Source organism: Oncorhynchus keta, chromosome 19, assembly GCF_023373465.1.
Source record: "Oncorhynchus keta strain PuntledgeMale-10-30-2019 chromosome 19, Oket_V2, whole genome shotgun sequence".
Taxonomy (NCBI): Eukaryota; Metazoa; Chordata; class Actinopteri; order Salmoniformes; family Salmonidae; genus Oncorhynchus; species Oncorhynchus keta.
In genome coordinates this window covers 29,198,343-29,222,803 of record NC_068439.1, presented here as the reverse complement: position 1 = coordinate 29,222,803, position 24,461 = coordinate 29,198,343, and the positions used below count along the sequence as shown (strand labels likewise).

Genomic DNA, 24,461 nt, shown 5'->3' with positions numbered 1-24,461 from the left:
TATAAATCTGTAAAAACTCATTTTAATGGTAAAAGACACATGAAAACGACAAATATGGAAACTGCTTCCTTTATAAAAACGACCTGTTATTACTGTGTTTATGGCAATAAATATAGACTGCATCATGTACAGCAGATGATCAAAACAAGATATATTTGTATGAATATTCAATGAGTGGAGTTAGCTTTTCTACCCCGAATGCGTGTTCCTATTCCAAGATTTACTCTCAACGAGATAGTAGAAAATAAGATATTATTCTAACCCTGATTCTTCAAAACAGCCAGGCAGCATATAAAAAATGAACCATCTTTAAATATGGAATCCACAGTATGGAAAACGGTGCCACTGTCTGCCCCTTGGTCGTTGTTTTAGTTTTGTTGACGAAGCGGAGGTGAGGAGCGTCGGCCCACCGTTGTAAATTCTGCTGTTCTATCGCACGTGCAATGATGTTCGAGTGAAAAACAACAGTGTTCGTTGTTTGCAGTAACTTCTTTGTTGTAATATCGCACACGGACGTGGTGGTTTCACCATTATGGATTCCAGCTTTAAAATAAACCAAAAAATCACAGCCATTAAGAATAACATTCCAAGCCACAATCTTGACAGAAATTGCACTTCAAAATACTGGTCAGAGTGAGATGTCTAGTCCCTTTCTATATTTGGTTGTACAGGAGTAGGATCTTCATTTGACCACACTTTTGTTGCAGATATTAGCTTTTTGATTTACATAAATTCACTGTAACCCCACACTAACACACAGTTATATTAACAGTATTGCACTTTTCATGTAGCCTCCTTCTGACCAGCCCACCCACCGATCAAGCAACATTATTGTCTAAAAGTTCAAATCCTGTTGCTGCAGGATCATTTTGCTGTGACAATATATGTCAAATGAAGACCTTACACCTGTACATCGTACAGTATAAAAACAGCGAGAGCAGTATAATGTATTATAGAGTTGTCGACGGGGGAATAGATTGACTAAATAAAATCTTTATCTACATTTCATTCCAGATCTCACAGAGGATAGTACCGAATTGCATAAGAGCACATCAATAATACATTAACAGCAATGCCATTAACCAAAAGAAGAGAGTAAAAAAAAGATTACAAAACATATACTGCATATTCAACATATCTATATATTATTCATATAATTACATAATCACATTATAGTCAGAAGCCCTGTACGCTCCCGAGTGCTCTTCTTGTGGATTCCGTTTGTCTTCTTCAGTCTCAAAACCAGAATTGTTTCTAGCTCTGCGATCATGGCTGTCTCTGAAATGGCACCGTATCCCCTATGTAGGAAGTACGTTGCCATATCAGATGTCCCCAAGACAAGTCTGTTAACACTGTTCCCTAAAGGTGCTCCTTCCTATCAGAGTTTAGTCTGGAAAGAAGGCGGCTCCTTTTGGCCTTGGGTAGTCACTGGAAAAACACTTCCTTCTCTAAAGTGTGTATCTGTATCTCTTTCTGTGGGTGTGGTTCCCTTGGACAAAGTGCTCGTCCGGGTGCCTGTAGTGTGTGAGCTGCCTGCTACCTCTGTCCCAGTGAACAGGAGTTTAGTCTCTTCCCTTCGACTCAAACTCCCATGATTCTCTGGTCTCATGGTGCACACGTGTACATGGGCCATACCTGCCTTGTCTGGGAGAGGTGTTGACTGTCTGCACTTGGCCCCGGCCCCTCCCTCTCCTACCCTGTTGTCCTGGTAACTGGTGTGCATGCTAGTGCTAGGCCTAGCAGCCTCTTTCAGACTGTTCTGATGGTCCTTCAATGATGAAGGCCAACTAAGTGGCACTTCGTCCAGTCCAGCTCTCCTGATCCTGGACCGGTCCATCTCTGAAGGGGTAGGGGTGTTCTGGGCTGTCATGGACTGGTCCATCCTTGCCGGAGTAGGAGTGTCCTTTGCTGCCACAGGGCTAGTCACCAAGCTGTAGAGTGGGCTGGTCCTGGGCTGTACCATGTGGATCCCCCCAATGGGGATCAGCAGGTTGGCGGTCCTGGCTAGCTGCTGGGAGTGGAGAGGCAGGTGGCTGAGGACACCCCCTTGGCCCCCTCGGGATGGTCTAGTCCTGGGGGACAGGAGAGGGGGACGCAGCTCGTCATCCTCCTGAACAGAGTAGCTCTTCATCTGGGTGTGGATGAGGGGAAGGAAGGGTGTAAAGGTTTGAACCACAACACAACCAAACCACAACACGACTTATGAAGAAACATACCATGGTTATGTATGGTGAGCTGACTGAGAAATTGACACAATGGTAGAGGCTGATGACACAGTCCCTGTGGTTACAGTCTAAGACATCTAATGATAGGTGGGTGTCTCGTTTTATCACCGACTGCCCAGAACAAATTGTTTGTGTCTATTTGGGATCTCTCGCATTATTTTTAGGTTTTGTGTTGTTGGTTTGGTTTGAATCAAATAAAACGACCCTTTTTCCTTTTCCTAGAAAGGTGTGACTTTAAAATAACCCTGAATGTACCCGCCTGCATATCTGTATTTGTTTTGGATGTTTATTTTACTTGAATGTGGCTGTTTAGCCCTCACAGGAACTGCTTTGTGTACAGAAAAGGGTTTATTTTAATCTCTGAACCGAACCGACTAAACAAACAGGGACAGATCACATTGCAGGTGAGTGAGCAGCACTGTGGTTATCAAACCAGTCCGTCCCCACGTTATAGCCATTAAATTCAATTATACAACAAAAATTCAAGCGAGCCAAACACTCTTCCACAGCTACCTTGAACAAATATCAACAAGGTTGGGGACAAAGTGTGTCTGTGTTGTGTTCTAGGGTTGACAGAGAGAGACTGTGAAATACTCACCAGCCGTGCCTTGGAGCTTGTAGCTGTAGCAGGTCTGTCCCTGTGGGGATTTGAAGATGGGTCTCTGGGCAGACGGGTTCTGTGTTGAGCGGGGATGGTTACCTGAGGGGCAGAGGAGCCACCACTGGGGGACTTGGGCCTGATAGGTGAGAGGCCTCTTAGGGAGAACGGATGTCTCTCTAGGGAGGGGGAGACATGACAACCTAGCAGAGACAGAGAGGAGGGTGGGGAGGGGTGACAGGGGGCAGGGGACAGTTTATGACTAGGGGGCAGAGATGAGAGTAGTGGATGAGAGGGGTGGCAGGAGACAGCAGAAAGGTTATGCCTAGGGGAAGGGCAGCGAAGTGGAGACAGGTCCACTCTAGGGGATAGGGAGTGAGCACGAGACAGGTGATGAGATGGAGATAGGGATGGGGCTGGAGATGAGGACAGGCGGTGAGATGGAGATGAGGACAGGCGATGAGATGGAGATGAGGACAGGTGTTGAGATGGAGATGAGGACAGCTGATGAGATGGAGATGAGGACAGGCGATGAGATGGAGATGAGGACAGGCGATGAGATGGAGATGGAGATTGGGTTGGGGCTGGAGATGAGGGCAAGCAATGAGATGGAGATGAGGACAGGCGATGAGATGGAGATGGAGATTGGGTTGGGGCTGGAGATGAGGGCAAGCAATGAGATGGAGATGAGGACAGGCGATGAGATGGAGATGGAGATTGGGTTGGGGCTGGAGATGAGGGCAAGCAATGAGATGGAGATGAGGACAGGCGATGAGATGGAGATGAGGACAGACGATGAAATAGAGATGGAGATAGGGCTGGGGCTGGAGATGAGGACAGGCGATGAGATGGAGATAGGGCTGGGGCTGGGGCTGGAGATGAGGACAGGCGATGAGATGGAGATGGAGATAGGGCTGGGGCTGGAGATGAGGACAGGCGATGAGATGGAGATGGAGATGGAGATAGGGCTGGGGCTGGAGATGAGGACAGGAGATGAGATGGAGATGGAGATAGGGCTGGAGATGAGGACAGGCGATGAGATGGAGATGGAGATAGGGTTGGTGATGGACAGTGGCGTGGGGAGCGGTGACCAGCGCAGTCCAGGTGCCTCCTCCGGGAGAACAGAGCTCTCTTCTTGCTGGGGGAACCAGCAAGGTAACAGAGGCTTGGCTCCTGAGGATTCAGCCTCTGAGGCTGGCTGGGCTGGTTTGACCCAGATGGTCTGGTCCTGTCCCGGTCTGGTGTGGTTCTGTTCTGGTTTGGGGGTTTGGGTGGCTTCAGGTGGCTTGTGGAGGAAGGGTCTTCATTGGACCAGGACTCCTCTTCACCATCATCATCTTCATCATCATACTCGTTGTCATCGTCGTCTTCTTCAGTTTCGCTGACGTCAGAGTGTTGGTGCTCGTCCTGTCCTGTTTCTGGCCAGACTAAGCAGTCTTCACTGCCTCCTGAGAGGAAGGGGGGGGAGTATGAGGCAACACAACACAGCAAAGTAGTATTGGATACAGTAAGAGGTAGACACAGCAACATAACATCATCCTACCTTCCTCAGCCTCTTCCAGGGAAGAGCCAGTCATTGGCCCGTCATGGCATTTCTTCCCATGGGCCTTGGACTTCATGTGTTTAGTCAGGTTCCCTGGAACAACAGAGAACCGTCACATTACCATCCCGAGACATCACTAACAACACACTGGATGAACAGAGATGTCAACTCCAAGCAGGTCAGCAATACCCTTTCCTTAAAAATCTATTTTATAAGTGAGACCTGATTCCAATAAGGCAGAAATTCCAGTACCTATCCACCTATCTGTATCCACTAGAAAGTTGCAGTCATGTGACTATCAGTAACCACAACAAGGCATCAGTCCTGTGACTATCTGTAACCACAAGACAGCAATCCTGTGACTATCAGTAACCACAAGGCAGCAGTCCTGTGACTATCTGTAACCACAACAAGGCAGCAGTCCTGTTTCTATCTGTAACCACAACAAGGCAGCAGTCCTTTGACTATCTGTAACCACAACAAGGCAGCAGTCCTGTGTCTATCTGTAACCACAACAAGGCAGCAGTCATGTGTCTATCTATAACCACAACAAGGCAGCAGTCCTGTGTCTATCTGTAACCACAACAAGGCAGCAGTCCTTTGACTATCTGTAACCACAACAAGGCAGCAGTCCTGTGTCTATCTGTAACCACAACAAGGCAGCAGTTGTGTGATTATCTGTAACCACAAGACAGCAATCCTGTGACTATCAGTAACCACAAGGCAGCAGTCATGTGTCTATCTGTAACCACAACAAGGCAGCAGTCCTGTGACTATCTGTAACCACAACAAGGCAGCAGTCCTTTGACTATATGTAACCACAACAAAGCAGCAGTCCTGTGTCTATCTGTAACCACAACAAGGCAGCAGTCCTGTAATTATCTGTAACCACAACAAGGCAGCAGTCCTGTGTCTATCTGTAACCACAACAAGGCAGCAGTCCTGTGTCTATCTGTAACCACAACAAGGCAGCAGTCCTGTGACTATCTATAACCACAACAAGGCAGGAGACCTGTGTCAATCTGTAACCACAACAAGGCAGCAGTGCTGTGAATATCTGTAACCACAACAAGGCAGCAGGCCTGTGTCTATCTGTACCACAACAAGGCAGCAGTCCTGTGTCTATCTGTAACCACAACAAGGCAGCAGGCATGTAATTATCTGTAACCCCAAGGCAGTAGTCCTGTCTATCCATAGCTCACCTTTGGTTTTGAAGGCAAAGTTGCAATGCTTGCAGACGTAGGGTCGTGAGTCAGTGTGCAGGCGGATGTGTTTACGCAGCATACTAGGCTTCTTACAGCGGATGCCACACTCCTCACACACATATCTGCCTCTGCCTCGACCCCGCACGTACACGTACTCCTCACTAGACCTGTAGCTAAAGGGACAAGAGAGAGAGAGATACTTTGAATATATGCAGTGTAGTGTCATTTTATTATGTATAGGTAATGCTACCACCGTAAACCTTGTGACTTGATGCTAGTGCTCTTTCAATAACATCTAGGAATGGAGAGGAACCTGAGTGAACAGAGTTCCAAAAGTTGTGATCTTTTGATCTGAATCCCGGGTCCAATTACTAGTGGTGAGTTAATTTCCACCCCTGATGAAACCACGAGCCATATGTCTGTAATAAGCATTGGTTCTTTATACTGTATATAGCACCTGCACGCTGCTATAATGTTTCTATTTATCACTGTATCATTTTGGCTGGATAGGGGGTCAAACCGTCTGTGTGTGCATGCGTGTGTGTGTGTGTGTGTGTGTGTGTGTGTGTGTGTGTGTGTGTGTGTGTGTGTGTGTGTGTGTGTGTGTGTGTGTGTGTGTGTGTGTGTGTGTGTGTGTGTGTGTGTGTGTGTGTGCGCGCGCTTCTGGCCTGGAATGTGTTCTGGTTTGGGGTTATAAAAGCCCCTCTGTGTGAAGCTGAAGTGGGGGCACTGCAGTGGCACTCTAACACCCATCACCACCCTCTCACACCACCATCACCCAACCCCAGTCCAAACACAGAGAGCCTGCGACATCAGCCGGGGTTTGGAATAGCCAGCCAATAAAAACACATGGTTTGGAACAGCCAGCCAATAAAAACAGACCAGAGAGGGAGGGAAACCCTGGGCTCAGACCAGCTGCTCCAAATAAACAGAAAATAAAACACCTTTCTATTAATAGGAATGGTAATTACAATGATAGCTAACATGCTTAACGGTGTGTGTGTGTGTGTGTGTGTGTGTGTGTGTGTGTGTGTGTGTGTGTGTGTGTGTGTGTGTGTGTGTGTGTGTGTGTGTGTGTGTGTGTGTGTGTGTGTGTGTGTGTGTGTGTGTGTGTGTGTGTGTGTGTGTGTGTGTGTGTGTTGATAGTTACATGGAGCATGCCTTTTCTAAAAAGCTCCTTAGGCTTGGACAGCCTGGGTGGCATTGATATTTGGCAGCATGGGCAGTGTACATAGGCTTACGGTTTGTGGCCTTCAGATTGCAGGCCTGCCCAAGAGTAGAGCAAAACCACTGTCTAGGTACTGCTCTGTTTCAGATGTTATGGGCAGCGTAGCTGTGTGGCGGTGAATGAGCTTTTTGTTTCCTTATTAAGTGTCCTTGTATCAACAACCTTTGAAATGTTTGAATCCTTTATGATTTAATGTGGATTCAAATAAAGTATTTCAAATGTGTGTGAGTGTGTGTTTGTGTGTTGATGCATGAGTATGTACGTGCCCACTGACAAAAAAATCCCACGTCAAACTGATATACAGCATGTAAGCACATTGAGGGCCACCAACCCACTCGCAATTCATAGTTTACTCTGACACCCATTCATAGATCCTGCCCCTAGCTTTATCTTCAGCGAGACAGCCTACACTAAATCCTCCCTCACTCAGCCCTCACTCCCCCGTAATGTAGCCATACGGAAAGTTCATTGTTTGACTTCCTCTGTCTTTCACTGCTTTGTTTTATCATCCCTCACACACACCGGCCCCAACAGATGGAGTTGGTGGGCTCAGAGCTCCACACAGCGCAGCCGGGAAGAGAGATGAGTCATTCCCAGCTAACACATTGGGTTTCTTGGAAGTTGTGGGAACATATGTTTTTGGTTTCACATTGGTTGTGGGAACGAAGCCATACGTCTCCTGACCGGTAAAACTGAACGATTTTAAAACGTTCTGAGAACAGAAGTAGAAATTTCACCTCTTCTGAGAACATTTTACTATGGTTCCTTGAAGTTTTTCATTAACACTCTGAGATGCACTATTGTAAAGTGACTGTTCCACTGGATGTCATAAGGTGAATGCACCAATTTGTAAGTCGCTCTGGATAAGAGCGTCTGCTAAATGACTTAAATGTTAATGTAAAATAACGGAAATTATAGGTTATTTGGAGGTTTTTGAATAACATCCTTTCACTGAATGTTACAATAAGATTGAATGACACACACTGCTAGTTAACTTTATTGAACTCCAAGCACAGATAGGACACACGGAAATTAATTTCTTTAGGCATTAATCATGCAAACACATACATGTTTTATTGTGACACAGCATCAGTGAGATTGGAACCCATAATCATATTTTTTCCAACCATGGAAAGAGTCTACTACGCCACCAGGATGGAGCTAGCATGCCATGTCTTTTCCAACCATGGAAAGAGTCTACTGCGCCACCAGGATGGAGCTAGCATGCCATGTTTTTTCCAACCATGGAAAGAGTCTACTGCGCCACCAGGATGGAGCTAGCATGCCATGTTTTTTCCAACCATGGAAAGAGTCTACTGCGCCACCAGGATGGAGCTAGCATGCCATGTCTTTTCCAACCATGGAAAGAGTCTACTGCGCCACCAGGATGGAGCTAGCATGCCATGTTTTTTCCAACCATGGAAAGAGTCTACTGCGCCACCAGGATGGAGCTAGCATGCCATGTTTTTTCCAACCATGGAAAGAGTCTACTGCGCCACCAGGATGGAGCTAGCATGCCATGTTTTTCTACCGAAACATATCTGTTCATTTTACTCTATTCAAATGGACCCCATTACAGAGGAAACAAGCACTCATTAAGATCAGGTTTAGCAAATTAGTGGGCATGGCCAACACACCTGAACACACTTAACAAGATAGAGGATAGAGATAGTTTTGATGATGCTGATGCTGAGAATGGAATGTATGAATTTCTAAATAACATGTTCGGAACATTCTCTGAACGTTACTTAAGTTTTCTAGTGATTTCTAAGGAACGTTTTCTTAACATTCTGAGCAGGGACGTCAAGCACCCATTATTTCAAAGGGGGCACGAAGTACATTAGGATGAAATGGGGGAGGTGTTCATTATGCCTACTAATCATTATGCCTAATTCTGTCGCAAATGTCTATTTTTCTGCATAGGTTATCTAAGCATACCTCTTGACCTTTTCAATTGTAATTTTAATGAATGAAGCTCATTTATTAATTTAAGAACTTTTATGCCTTATGAGTTCAGTACAACTGCCACACTGATATATAGTAGCATATCAATTGTATAAAGTTGTGGAGTAACTACAATGGTGTTGATCCATCCTCAGTTTCTTCTATCACAGACATTAAACTAACTGTTTTAAAGTCACCATTGGCATCCTTAAAGAAACCATTGGTTTCCTTCCTCTCCGGCAACTGAGTTGGAAGGACATCTGTATCTTTGATGTGACTGGGTGTATTATTACACCATCCAAAGTGTAATTAATAACTTCACCATGCTCAGAGGGATATTTAATGACTGTTTTTTTTAACACATCTACCAATAGGTGCCCTTCTTTGCGATGCATTGGAAAACCTCCCTGCTCTTTGTGGTTGAATCTGTGTTTGAAATGCAATGTTCGACAGAGGGACCTTACAGTTAATTGTATGCGTGGTGTACAGAGATGAGGTAGTCATTAAAAAAGCATGTTAAACATTATTATTGCACACAGAGCCCGTGCAACTTATTATGTGAGCACATGTTTACTCCTGAACTTATTTAGGCCGTAACAAAAGGGTTGAATACTGATTGACTCAAGACATTTCAGCTTTTCATTTTCAGTTCATTTGTAAACATTTTGAAAAACAATTCAATTTTGACATTATGGGGTTTCGGATCAATTTAACACAACAAACAAAATGTGGGGAAAGTCAAGGGGTGTGAATACTTTCTGAAAGCACTGTTTTTATGCATAATCAATGAATATGGGACAGTAGGTGGAAATAGAATAAAGACACTCTTCCCCTCTGTTCCTCTCAGCTCTAGAGACAACTCACTCTGTGTAGGAGGTAGAATGTCAAAATTAACACGACGCCGATGGCAAAGCAACGCTTATAGTGGAGCTGAGGTGTAAAATAGCTAGACAAGCTACTCTAACTTGATTGATTGTCTGTAATGGCTTGGTAGCTATTTATGAGGTTGGGAGATTGGGAACCTATCTAGCTAGCTAGCTAAAGCCAACTTCATAAAATTGCTAGGTGGCTTTATTAAGGAGAAAAAATACCACTGATATAATTATTTGATAAAACGTAGGCTTAAAATGAAGTTTAGTCATTAAAAACCCCTGTAGGTCATAGTAATTAGATCACAATAGCTAACATATGGAATTGTTTTAGGATGGTCATAAACTGTATCATTTAGCTATTTGATTTGGAATTTTAGAACCGCTGTAGGTATATTAGTTAGCTCAAATGGTTTGTTCTGGACAATCGGTTTTGTGGTTAAACCTCTTAGAAATGAGGACGTCTGCGTTAAAGAATTCAGACGACTGCAGTAAAGCTTGTGGATGCCGTAGAGAAAAACAAATGACCGCGTCATGTTCGTGTCGTCTCATCTTTCATCGTATTAGTTTGTAGCTCAAACGATTTGAGGTTCTACAGGCGATTGTGACAATTTTCTATTCCGGATCCTCTCAAGTGTAGAAAAACACAGCTTTTACAAGCCCCCTATTATGGAACAGGCACAAACTTTATATCGACAGAAAGAGGGGATAAAGCTGTAGCCTCTGCAATACAGTTGATAATCAAAATGACATCACTGTGTGAGGCACAGGTGCATCAATAGACTCTAGGGGGTTTTAATTCATCTGAAACAAAAACTAAAAAGGAGAGTGCTGGCGGGTCACGTGCCCTTGTGCCGCCTATGAGGATCTGGTTCCGAGACGGAATGTATGTTTTTAAATAACATTCTTCGAACGTTCTATGAACGTTACTAAAGCCTTAACGTTCTCGGAACAATTTGAGAACAAGACTTTAAATATACCCACGAGGAAACCTGTAAGAGACGTTACTCTGAAGTACAGAAGAATGTTGTTAGTTAACTTCTCTGAACTAAACTCAGCAAAAAAAGACACATCCCTTTCTTTCAAAGATAATTAGTAAAAATCTAAATAACTTTACAGATCTTCATTGTTAAGGGTTTAAACACTGTTTCCCATACTTGTTCAATGAACCATAAACAATCAATGAACATGCACTTGTGGAACGGTCGTTAAGACACTAACAGCTTACAGACGGTAGGCAATTAAGGTCACAGTTATGAAAACTTAGGACACTAAAAAGGCCTTTCTACTGACTCTGAAAAACACCAAAAGAAAGATGACCAGGGTCCCTGCTCATCTGCGTGAACATACCTTAGGCATGCTGCAAGGATGCATGAGAACTGCAGATGTGGCCAGGGCAATAAATTGCAATGTTTGTACAGTGAGATGCCTAAAACAACGCTACAGGGAGACAAGATGGACAGCCGATCGTCCTCGCAGTGGCAGACCACATGTAACAACACCTGCACAGGATTGGTACATCCAAACATGACTCCTGCGGGACAGGTACAGGATGCAACAACAACTGCCAGAGTTACACCAGAAATGCACAATCCCTCCATCAGTGCTCAGACTGTCCTCAATAAGCTGAGAGAGGCTGGACTGAGAGCTTGTAGGCCTGTTTTAAGGCAGGTCCTCACCAGACATCACCGGCAACAACGTTGCCTACAAATCCACCGTTGCTGGATCATACAGGACTGGTAACAAGTGCTCTTCACTGACGAGTGGCGGTTTTGTCACACCAGGGGTGATGGTCAGATTCGCGTTTATCGTCGAAGGAATGAGCATTAAACCGAGGCCTGTACTCTGGAGCGGGATCGATTTAGAGGTGGAGGGTCCGTCATGGTCTGGGGTGGTGTGTCACAGCATCATAGGACTGAGCTTGCTGCCATTTCAGTCAATCGCAACGCTGTGCATTACAGGGAAGACATCCTCCTTTCTTATCTGGTACCCTTCCTGCAGGCTCATCCTGACATGACCCTCCAGCATTACAATGCCACCAGCCATACTGCTCGTTCTGTGCGTGATTTCCTGCAAGACAGGAATGTCAGTGTTCTGCCATGGCCAGCGAAGAGCCTAGATCTCAATCCCATTGAGCACGTCTGGGAGCTGTTGGATCGGAGGGTGAGGGCTAGGGCCATTGACCCCAGAAATGTCCAGGAACTTGCAGGTGCCTTGGTGGAAGAGTGGGGTAACATCTCACAGCAAGAACTAGCAAATCTGGTGCAGTCCGTGTGGAGGAGATGCACTGTAGTACTTAATGCAGCTGCAACCACACCAGATACTGACTGTTACTTTTGATTTTGACCCCCCTCCCTTGTTCAGGGACACATTATTCCATTTCTGTTAGTCACATGTCTGTGGAACTTGTTCAGTTTATGTCTCAGTTGTTGAATCTTGTCATCTTCATACAAATATTTACACGTTAAGTTTGCTGAAAATAAACGCAGTTGGCAGTGAGATGACGTTTCTAGTAGTAGGAGAATGTAGGAGAATGTTCCTAGAACATTTCCAAAATTGAAATGAAATGTAAACATGTTTGAACATTTAGGAAATGTTCTGTTAAATTAACGAAATACAAAGAAAATGTAGATTTTTAGGGGTTCAAATTCCTTAAATGTGCTGAGAATGTTCCAAAGCCAAGCAACTGTCCTGCTCCATTCCCAGAAAGTTGTGGGATAATCACGGCCATTGGACAACCACGCTCTGACCAAACTCTAAGAAACATATGGTTCTCTGAATGTTATGTGCTAGCTGGGTTGTGACAGATGAGAAGAAGGTGTCATGGAAAAAACAACAGGTTCCCAAGGGTACTCGGAAAGATGCAGAGGAACGCACAGATGGCACCTCAGTGGCACAATCACAGATAAGATAGAGGAGACCAAGTGTTCTCAGAAATGTCAGTTATGTCTGATTTATAACCCCAGTGTGATTCAATCTAGCTGTGTGGATATGAATATGGACCATTCACGGTGCTCTCAATCTCTCGCAGCTCTTTCTCTCATCTGACACATCCTACATAAGTCCCATTATTAGTATCAAACAACACTTTCTTCATCTAGGTATATACCTTCCTCTCTCTCCTCTGAAAATAGTATCCCTCTTATGTTCTCTACAAATACAGTTGAATTTGGAAGTGTACATACACCTTGGCCTAATACATTTAAACTCAGTTTTTCACAATTCCTGACATGTAATCCTAGTAAACAATTCCCTGTCTTAGGTCAGTTATCATTTTAAGAATGTGAAATGTCAGAATAATAGTAGAGACAATGATTTATTTCAGATTTGAATTCTTTCATCACATTCCCAGTGGGTCAGAAGTGTACATACACTCAATTAGTATTTGGTAGCATTGCCTTTAAATTGTCTTGGGTCAAACATTTCGGGTAGCCTTCCACAAGCTTCCACAATAAGCTTCCACAATAATTTGGATGAATATTGGCCCATTCCTCCTGACAGAGCTGGTGTAACTGAGTCAGGTTTGTAAGCCTCCTTGCTCGCACATGCTTTTTCAGTTCTGCCCACAAATTTTCTATCGGATTGAGGTCAGGGCTTTGTGATGGCCACTCCAATACCTTGACTTTGTTGTCCTTAAGCCATTTTGCCACAACTTTGGAAGCATGCTTGGGGTCACTGTCCATTTGGAAGACCCATTTGAGACCAAGCTTTAACTTGGTGTCTTTAACTGATGTCTTGAGATGTTGCTTCAGTATGTACACTTAATAATTTTCCTCCCTCGTGATTTTTGTTTCATCAGACCAGAGGACGTTTCTCCAAAAAGTACGATCTTTGTCCCCATGTGCAGTTGCAAACCATAGTCTGGCTTTTTTTATGGCGGTTTTGGAGCAGTGGCTTCTTCCTTGCTGAGTGGCCTTTCAGGTTATGTCGATATAGGACTCGTTTTACTGTGGATATAGATACTTTGTAACTGTTTCCTCCAGCATCTTCTCATGGTCCTTTGCTGTTATTCCTGGGATTGATTTGCACTTTTCACACCAAAGTACGTTCATTTCTAGGAGACAGAACACATCTCCTTCTTGAGTGGTATGACGGCTGCATGGTCCCATTGTGTTTATACTTGCGTACTATTGTTTGTACAGATGAATGTGGTACCTTCAGGCGTTTGGAAATTGCTCCCAAGGATGAACCAGACAATTTTTTGGCTGATTTCTTTGATTGTCCCATGATGTCAAGCAAAGAGGCACTGAATTTGAAGGTAGGCCTTGAAATACATCCACAATTGACTCAAATTATGTCAATTAGCCTATCAGAAGCTTCTAAAGCAATGACATAATTTTCTGGAATTTTCCAAGCTGTTTAAAGGCACAGTCAACTTAGTTTATGTAAACTTCTGACCCACTGGAATTGTGATACAGTGAATTATAACTCAAATAATCTGTCTGTAAACAATTGTTGCAAAATGTAATTGTGTCATGCACAAAGTAGATGTCCTAACCGACAAGTAAAAACTATATTTTGTTGACAAGGAATTTGTGGAGTGGTTGAAAAACAAGTTTGAATGACTCCAACCTAAGTGTATGTAAATTTCTGACTTCAACTGTAGATACATGATTTTTTGTGCATCTTCGTTCATGTGTAAGTTCTCATTCATTCAATCAATCCCCATCTAAAATGAGAATGAAGTCAGCCACTCCTCCCCTCTACAGCTGAATGACCAGAACCATTGACTGTGTTGGGTGTAACTGAGCCTCTACAGGGTACAGTAGAGGAAGCTGTGTAGTTGTTGGTCATTTCCTGGCTAGGGCCACTCAACAGACGGGCTCTGTTGGTGTCGTCAGACAGCCAACCCTTAGCCCCTCATGTCCTGCAGAGGGGAACGACAACACTTCCCAGCACGACACAATCGACACAGAGACCAAATACCCTCACTGTCTGTGACTAGTAGCTTACAGTACACATGTACCATGGTTTGCACTGTACAGAGACACACTTGTAAGGCTGAGTATAGTTTCTAATGTCTTTATGAATATAAAGCCAATGAAGCTTTGCATCTTTAAATCATGTAATATTATGGAGTGCTATTTCAACTCTAAAATGTAATCAGTCATAGACTACTCACCCTCCCTCACAGATCCAGATTCGCGGTGGAGGTTCTCTACATTTGCTGGTTGACTGGGCCTCCTCTTCTTTTTCCTTCTCTTCCTTCTCTTCCTCCTCCTCTCGTTCTTTCTTTGGCTCCTTGTCCTCTGCGGACTGCTCTTGCTCTGTTGTCTCAACACGGTGGCTGTCGCCGGGCAGAGTGGCATGTACCTACACTCGAGAGAGACATGTAGGGCAAATTCACCAACCCTGCTCCAGCAACATCAGGCCAAGGAGACAGGGATGGGAAGAATTCATCATAACTTATATGTTTCAGTACTTATCTAAATTATACTGTAGCATTACAATTTACAATATTGACCTACACGCTTCAAATGAGAAGTAGGGCCAAAATGTAAGACTGTATTGGGTTAAAAACAAAATATAGTATGAAAGACTACAACACATAGTACAGTATGGGACAAGGTAAAATAACTACATACAGTACTTCCTGTTTCACATTGGCCATTCTATGAGGAGGCCTCCAGTAAAGTCTACTTACCTCAGAAGGGCATGGCGTCTTCATGTCGGCAGGCTCTGGTGTGGTCTCTGCCGGGGTGGATGACATGGGAGACATGGTATAGATGGTGTAGCTGACCCTCTGCTTGCAGTCCAACAGGGACAGGGCCGTCTTGGTGGAGAGGCCTGGAGGGTTGGAGTCATACTCGCTGGTAGACCAGGAGGAGTACACTGAGGGCTGGTCAGTCGAGGTGGAGGGGTTTGGCTTGACGTAGTTCAGATAACACCAGCTGTGAGAGGTGGTGGACTGGAGGGTTGGATATGAAGGTCCTTCTGGACTTATGGGAGTACACACTCTCGGTAAACATGTTGGAATCTCAACCTTTTCTTCTTTTGTTGATGTTTCTGCGATTACGTTTCCTACACAACTCTCCTCTTCTTCCTCCTTCACTCGTTTCTGCTGCTGTTTAGACTCAGGGCTAAAATCGACACTGTTTGAAGGGGATAACATGCGCTTGTAGCTTCCTGAGCCTGAAGATCTACAGCCCTCCTCAGACCACAACTGGCTGCCTTGGGGAAGAGGCAAAGCCAAGTGGTTGCCTGGAGGCAGAGTCAACTGGCTGACTGGTAGCAGAGTCTCAGACAACCTCTTAATGCTTACAGGCAGAGTCTTGACCAGGTGGCTGTTATGTTCAGACGTTAGGGTATTTCTATTTCCACTGTTTAATGCAGAACAAACAGGTTCCTGGGACCTAGATGTTGTGGTTTGGGACAGAGTGGTGTATATGGCACTGGCTAGGGTGTTGGTGTCTGCCTGTAGCCGGACTACTGCTACGGCTGGTGATATGGAGGGCCGGAGTAACTCTGGGCTGAGTGTGATGTTAGGGTGAGGGTGGAGGATCTGCGGAGGATGTGTTACAAACTCTGAATGTCCATCATGACGGTGAGTTGGGACTGGAATCTCCAGCTTCAGGCCTGTGGATATTGGAAGGTAGTGGGCCCTAGCAATCCCTAATGGGCACTGGGTGTGGAGGGGGTGGGGAGGGTAGACAGGCCGGGGTTGGGCAGGGTGGATGTAGGTGTGGACAGGACGGAGGGAGATAATTACAGGCTTACCTGAACAGAGAGGGGATGGGGCTGCCCTCTGGAGGGGATCAGGAGATTCTACAGACTTCTGAGAGGGTAGAACTTCAAAGCAATGTCCAGTCAACTGAATACTTTGATCCAGTTTCCATTGTGAGGGAGGCTCTCCGCAAAGAGTTTGCACAGGGTTACAGGATGTAACGCCTGACAGAGGGGAACCAGCGGCCGAACTAAGGTGTTGCGGACCTGGGCTTTGTCTAGATAAGGTGCTGGGACTGACAGGGTCAGGACTGGGGCTGCAGTGAGAAGGGTTGTTCACCTTTAGTGCTGTGTGTTTGGCAATAATGCAGGAACTGGGGTTCTGCTTCAGTTCTGCAGGTTTGGCAGGCTGCTCCTCCTCCTCTGGGTCCCTGACCGGAGTGTGTCTCATGAGGAGACATTTGCGTCTGTCTCTCCAGCCGGCCGAAGAGCGCTCAGGGGACAAACTGCTGTAGTCAAAGGACTTGCTCCGCATCTCCGACATCGCCATCAGGACAGACTGCTGCTGTGGGTCGTGAGGTGCTTGTTCTGAGGCCGACCGCCGCATCTCCCTTTTGTGATGATGCAGCCCTGGGACGGTCAACATGTTATGCGCCCTGGACCTCCTCAATGGTATCCCAGCCAGGGTCTCCATGTCTCCGGGTCTGGTGGACTCCTCAAAGGATGCAGAGCGGTTAGATGCGTGGGATGCGCAACTGTCCTGGCTGGGGCTGTGAGGCAGGGAGATGGAGTCAAAGCTGGACATGGACTCCCCTGAAGACTGGGCGGCCTCGGCAAGGCGAATTCGTTTCTTCTTCGGGGGAAGCTTCTCAATGGGGACCCCTGACAGGGTGAGGCTCCTCTGTGGCCACTGGAACTCCTCTGTCCTCTTGGTCTGTTTAGGCATTATGGAGGCCATTTCTGACTGTGTCTGAACGGACTCAATAACATTGGTGTTGGAATCCTCAGTGATGAATATCTCAGGGACCTGAACATTGCGTTGGCGCACCAGTTTGCGAGGTGTTGGTTTGGACGAGTGTTCCTGCAGTTGTTTTTGAGACGCATCCTCATGAGATGGGAATTGAATATGTGCCTCCTCTTTACCTTGACTCTCTGTAAACAAAGTGTCCTGTTTCTCAAATGAACTAGTATGTTGAATCACTGAGAAACCTTTCGATGTCCCTCCCCAGTCCTGCTCTAATCGTGACCATGAGTTTCTATTGCATGCTACGCTTCTTTCGTCTCTGCCTTGCACCAACGTGGACAAGGTGGGTATGGAGACAGGAGAGGATGGATCATCAGATTCAAAACTCTCCTCTTTCCTTCTCTTGCGCATTGCCAAAACCCCTGGTCTGTTGATCGGATAGTGTATCAACTGTGAACGGTCCAGCTGGCATATTGTTGTACCGAGACTCTCTTGGGGAAGTCGTGCTATACACAGACTCCTCTTGTGTGCCTTATAACCTTCCCAGTTCTTACATCCAACGCCACAGGTCTCACACTCGTACGGCTCTGGTTGACATTGTTTATGGTCAGGAGGCACGATGGACATATTGTGATTGTAGAGCGTGTTGGAGCTACTGTGTAAACTATGTTCCTCTTTATTGAATTCAGCACCTAGTTCGATAGCAGGCTGGCGTCGTAGCATCCCAATGTGGCGAGACTGTGTTTCAGACCGTTCATCAAAAGATTGGCTAAGGCGGAAGTTTCGTGGACAGGCGCCAGAGGAGGCATCAGTAGAACTAGCAGCAGAGGGCATTGAGAGGCTTCTCAGAAGAGGAGCCATGGAAGTGGATGTCTGGCCTGCCGTTGAATCCACGTGTAGTGACTGGTGATGATGAAACTTCTCACACGGAACTCCCATAGTGATGGAACCACTGCTCTTAAAGCCTGGGTCTCCAGGGTTGTTGGTGCTGTGGTGGACTACAGGTGACTCTTTCAGAGATAAAGAAACCTTAGACTCTGTGCTACTTCTCCTAGACAGAGAGAACCTCCTGGGCTTGACGCTGTCGATCTTACTTGTGTCCACAACAGCCTCATTGATGGTGATGAGGTTGGTGATGTGGTCAATGACCTGCTTCTTGGGCACTGTGAATGGGATGCTCTTCTCTTGCTGTCCCTGGCTTCCAGAAGGCTGCTGGTCCTGATGCCGGGACATCCTCTGGAGGTGGCCCAGACGGCCATATTTCCCCAGGATGATCTCTGCATAGCTTTTGGCACTTTTGGTTACGTTGGGTGGGCTGTCCTGTGACTGCTCAGTGCTCTCAGAACGAGAGAAATAGCCAGACTCTGTGCTGCCTCTACTCCCCATACCCATCGAGGAACTGATCGAGTCAGACGAGCCTAGAGGGCCACGTTTCCCTCGGCTCAAACGCATGGCCAGCCTCTTCTTGACGGCGTAGGAGTTGTCCATCCCGCTGGACTGCTCTGTAGACCTCTCAGTGTCTTCATGGGTTTTCTCATTGGCTACACTGCCTTGTCTCTCCATGTTGGAAGAAGCAGCAGACAACGGCTGTCTAGTTTCGTCTTCTGACTCTGGAACTGGTTCTTCTAAAGCACTGGGCTCTCCAGAGGCGAGGCCGGCCTTCACCCTGTGGGTATGGGACTTCCGGTGCTTGTAGAGATTGCTCTTGGTCTTGAAAGAAAATCCGCAGGGAGCACAAGGGTAGGGCCTCTCTCCGGTGTGGGAGCGGATGTGTTTTTGCAGGACGCTGGGCTTGGCACAGGCACGGCCACAGTAAGAGCACACATATTTCCCAGGTTTTCCAGGCTTACGCTCCCGTTTCTGCTTTAGGGTGCCCTCCTGGTTCTCCTCTGTGTCAGGAGCCTCTGTAGACTGGGTGGAGGTGGATGATGAGGAGGGAGTCGCCCTGGTCCCGCCAGACGAGGTCCGAGCCACTCTGGTTGGTGTTGCCTCTGCCTTTGCATGCTTACCATCCTCTGCCGGAGGGGTGTCGGAATCAACGCTTTGCCTCTGATGTCTGAGACGCTTGCGCTGCCGCTTATTAGGCAGTTTGTGGTGTTGTCCATGGTGTTGCTGTTGTTGTTGTTGTTGTTGTTGAGGGCCTCCTTGTTTGGAGCGAGTCTGTTGTGTCTGCGGTTCATGGTTTTGGGAGGAGGGAGATTTGGGAGGCTGAGGGTCTGGGAGAGGCAGAGCAGACTCTCCTGGCTGAGGCTGGTCGTGAACTCCGGACTGCTCCCCAGTCGGCAAGCAGCTATGGCTGTGCAACGCCTCCATAAAACGGAACAACAACCTCAGGTAGACACCTGGGACCTCTCCGCCTGAGCCTGAGACAGGCCACACAGGTCTAGCCTATTCATTTAACAGACTCTGGGATTGATGTATGATGAGTATTTTGTTCCTTAGTTATATCTGTCTTATACTGGCTTTCAGGCTGTCTGTACTCATACTTAGTACTTACTCAGGTCAAGCCATTCATTTAACGGATGCTGGGCAACAACTGTGATTTGTCATGCGGTGATGGGGAACTTTTCCATCCTGAGCCAACGAAGCCACCCATCCTGGAGCTCTGTTGGCTCCCAGAGTCAACAACTCTGTCCTCTGAGCTTCCGAGGCAGTCCTGTCAGATAGTCCTGTTTTCAGGTATTCAGATACTGGGTTTAACCTGTTCTTGTGTCAGGCCTTCAGGTTTTCAGATGCAGTTTTCAGGACTTTTGGTTGGATGTCTGTGTCCTCTGGTTCACTCCAGAAGATCTAAAAGAAGAAAAAGAAAATATCAGATTACTGACAGACCCACCTGAGGGGTAGTTTCTATCTTTCCTTCCTTCTGTCTTTCACACACACATAGTGCGAACACATGGATGCACACACACACACACACACACACACACACACACACACACACACACACACACACACACACACACACACACACACACACACACACACACACACACACACACACACACACACACACACACACACACACACACACACACACACACACACACATGAAATTACACCATGGAGACAGATGGCAGTCTCTCTCTGCCCACTATGATCTAAAAACATTACTGTTGAAGGGAGGGAACCAAACAGCTAAAAAGCAAGGTTGTCATCACTGTTATTTCTTCAAGATGGATGAACAAGTTGGAAACAAAACTTGGGAGTTTGGTCATATTAAATGGGCACATTTCTCATAGCGACCAGTTTCAGTTGCACTTTGTTAACAACAAAAAACATTGGCATGATATAACAATTCAAAAACATACACCTAAAATGTAGGTGTTAGTTACCAACAGTGATTTGGAATCTGGTTACATCAACTAACATCTTATTTACCTGACTATTATGAAGAAAAACACTCCAAGTCAAAGCATCCATTTTCAGATTCTGCAACTAATAACCCCTTGAATAGTTCCCAATCAACCGTGTGCATTACACATTGCTCAATCATAAGCTCCTATGTGTTTCTCAGGGATCACACTCCTAAGACAAGGGAGACTGATGTTTCCTCTTGATTGCCCAACTCACGAACCCAGAAGAGCCAATAGTTTCATTCATCCAGACTCCCCAAAAGTCTCCCAAATCCCTGCTGCTTACGCTAGCTAAAAAGAATTAGGCCAAATGCAAATGTTGTAGTCTGCAGCGAGACACCGCCATAAGATAACACCAACACCTCTCCCATTGGGGAGTGGATTACGTCATTCAGCTGGGAAGAAAATATACTCCGGCATCTAGTCAAATAACCATCTACAATAACACATGTGGGTTCTTATGCCTTTGTCAAACAAGCAGACTTCTCTAATGACAGCAATTCACTGAAAGCCCATTAAGTAATATACATTTCACCAAATAATGTTCTTTAAAACATTTGTATTTTTATACATTAAATGGCTCCAACACTATAACGGTCTAAACCCAGGCAGCCAAATACAAACAATCTTTGTCATCTTAGCTTCTCTGTTTCTCATGAGGATAATATACAAGGTGACACTGTGCAGAATCCAATATGGGAGGAAATAAACTCACTACTTTCTCTGCCCCAACATACTGCACTGTAGCAACAACCCAATCATCCCATACACTAGGTGTGTTCTAATATCCACACAACCGTACCACCTAGAATGCATGCCCAATACATTGCTTCATACTAGAAAGTATGCTAGGATGGTATTTGAACAGAGCCACTGACCAGTTGGTTGCAGCCTGCACCAAAGTTCCTCTGGAAGAGGGCAAAACCACAGGAGGAGCTAGCTGCTGGTCAATGAAAAACAACTGATAACATGTTGAGCACAGTGATAAACTGAGTAAATAACTACACCGTTTTTTTGGTCAGTCATTTTACTTCTGTTTCCAAATCCCCTTAAGAGAGGACAGTACATCTGTATGGACATTCAGTGTGTTAGGTGTTCCTCTGACGTGCAAATCAGTGTCCAACCTCTACAGTGCATTTCAAGAGTGGATGATGGAATGTAGGTCAGACAGATACTGTACTGCAGGTGGACTAAGACACTACAAAACAGTCACATGAGGAGACACAACCATTATAGAAGCCAACACTGTATATTTACTGTAGAGTAGAGCTTTCTACAGTAAGATATTCATTTACACTTTGAGACAGAGATGACATTCTTCTTTTAAATCTGAAACAAGTGTTAACAGTGCAAATTGTCAAACAAGTGGAGTGTGTTCATTGTGTGTATACATTTTGCATGCCGTAAAACTGTGTGTCGTCAGGTGTTGGCATCTCACAGTTATTGCCTGGGCTCAGAGAAGCAGGTCATTGTCCATACGATGCTTGTTGTAGGCAGCAGCAAACATCCTGATCTACCTGATATTCAATCTACACTGAACAAAACTATAAACGCAACATGTAAAGTGGTGGTCCCATGTTTCATGACCTGAAATAAAACATCCCAGAAAGGTTCTATTCGGACAAAATCATATTTCTCTCAAATGCTGTGCATAAATTTGTTTACATCTCTGTTAGTGAGCATTTCACCTTTGCCAAGATAATCCATCCACCTGACAGGTGTGGCATATCAAGAGAGCATTCTCATGACACAGGTGCACCTTGTGCTGGGGACAATAAAAGGCCACTCTAAAATGTGTAGTTCTGTCACAACACAATGCCACAGATGTCTCAGTTTTGAGGGAGCATGCAATTGGCATGCTGACTGCAGAAATGTCCACCAGAGCTGTTGCCAGATAATATAATGTTAATTTCTCTACCATAAGCCGCCTCCAACATATTTTTTGAGAATTTGTCAGTACGTCCAACCGGCCTCACAACCGCAAACCATGTGTATGGCGTTGTGTATGGCGTTGTGTGGGCGAGCGGGTGTGCTGATGTCAACGTTGTGAACAGTGCCCCACGGTGGCGGTAGGGTTATGGTATGAGTAGGCATAAGCAACGGACAACAAACACAATTGCATTTTATCGATGGCAATTTGAATGCACAGAGATACCGTGACCAGATCCTGAGGCCCATTGTACCTGGCCTGTTTGGGGTTTTAGGCTGGGTTTCTACAGCACTTTGAGATATCAGCTCCATTTTTATGGACCAGATCCTGCCATTCATCCACAGCCATCACCTCATTTTTCAGCATGATAATGCACTGCCCCATGCACAAAGATATGTACACAATTGCTGGAAGCTGAAAATGTTCCAGTTCTTCCATGGCCTGCATACTCACCAGACATGTCACTTATTGAGCATGTTTGGGATGCTCTGGATCGAAGTGTTCGACAATGTGTTTCAGCTCGCGCCAATATCCAGCAACTTCACACAGCCATTGAAGAGGAGTGGGACAACATGCCACAGACCACAATCAGCAGCCTGATCAACTATGCGAAGGAGATGAGGCAAATGGTGGTCACACCAGATACTGGCTGGGTTTCTGATCCACGCCCCTACCTTTTTTTAAAGGAATCTTAACAGATGCATATCTGTATTCCCAGTCCAATTTGTAAGTCGCTCTGGATAAGAGCGTCTGCTAAATGACTTAAATGTAAATGTAATGTGAAATCCATTGATTAGGGCCAAATTAATTAATTAATTTCCTTATATGAACTGTAACTCAGTAAAATCTTTTAATTGTTGCATGTTAAGTTTATATTTTTGTTCAGTATAATATCTCACACAATCCTTAAACTCCATAACACACAGCCATATCTGCACAAGAGGGAACCAGATTTTCTGATATCTCATTCAAACACTAGAAATGGTATCTCATTCTCAAGGATAGTAAACTTGGTTAGTACCACTACCTAGTCTCCTACATATTCAAATCATATTTCAACCCCCCCACCCCCTCCCCCCCACAAAAAACGGAATTTGTTTTAGTTTAAAACACTTTTTTTAAAACACAGTAAACGTCCCTCCTCTCGTACCTATATGCACCCAGTGGTGGTTGCTATGGTGACCCCTAAACCACGCAGAGCGACAGCAGATGGAGGGAAGGAGAGCTAAATATATCTCCCAGCATCGTCGGTGAGAAAGGGAGAGAGAGAGATGGAAAGAGAGAGAAAGACAGATGGAAAGGGAAAGAGAGAGAGGAAAAGGGATGGAGAGATAGACGGAGAGAGGGCGAGAGAGGGAGCTGAAAAGAGAAAGAGGGAGAGAGAGAGAGAAATCCAATTGAGATGCTTCCCTCCCACAAAGCGTATCTTTTTGGACAAATAAATGTACAAATCCCAAAATCAATACCTGGCTTTAAATTGCCGCTCTACAGACATGTATCCCACCAGAAGAGAAACTGAGAATATGATCGACGAAGAATTAAGAAACCATAGTAAATACAAAATGTAATATCTAAATTTGAAAATACATTTTGACATCAAGAATTTACAATATAATTCAACAGCATTAACAACACTGTGCACAGATACTCTGCGAAACGACCTTGCCAAAAAAAAAACATTTTGTTAATTGTGTCACCAAACTCTTTGTAATGGCTTATGTAACAATACTTTTTTTCCAATAACAACATGAAACATCTCTTTGTCTCTCTTTCTCTCTCCCTCCATCACTCTCACATATGGCTGTGCGGTATACCGTATTGTAAAGAAATAGCAGGGAGCAGGTCTCAAACCCTCGACCTTCTAGCCCGACGTCCGGAGCGCTATCGACTGTTCTGCAAAAGCATGCTCGAGCGCCAGATAAACCCAGGGTCGTTACAT

At 45.3% G+C, this 24,461-nt stretch overlaps 1 protein-coding gene across 1 annotated transcript in view; it reads right to left on the bottom strand.

Annotated features, from left to right (window-relative positions):
• Positions 1-24,461, bottom strand: part of LOC118371169 (transcription factor HIVEP3-like) — a 44,628-nt gene continuing 20,167 nt past the window's right edge. Inside the window, exons 2-7 of the mRNA XM_052470165.1 lie at positions 15,257-20,029; positions 14,735-14,925; positions 5,569-5,744; positions 4,367-4,459; positions 2,824-4,271; positions 1-2,131 (exon numbers count right to left, since the gene is read on the bottom strand). Of these exons, the coding sequence (XP_052326125.1) occupies positions 1,379-2,131; positions 2,824-4,271; positions 4,367-4,459; positions 5,569-5,744; positions 14,735-14,925; positions 15,257-19,552 (6,957 nt within the window). The 5' untranslated portion in view covers positions 19,553-20,029 and the 3' untranslated portion in view covers positions 1-1,378. The remainder of the gene's footprint in view (positions 2,132-2,823; positions 4,272-4,366; positions 4,460-5,568; positions 5,745-14,734; positions 14,926-15,256; positions 20,030-24,461) is intronic.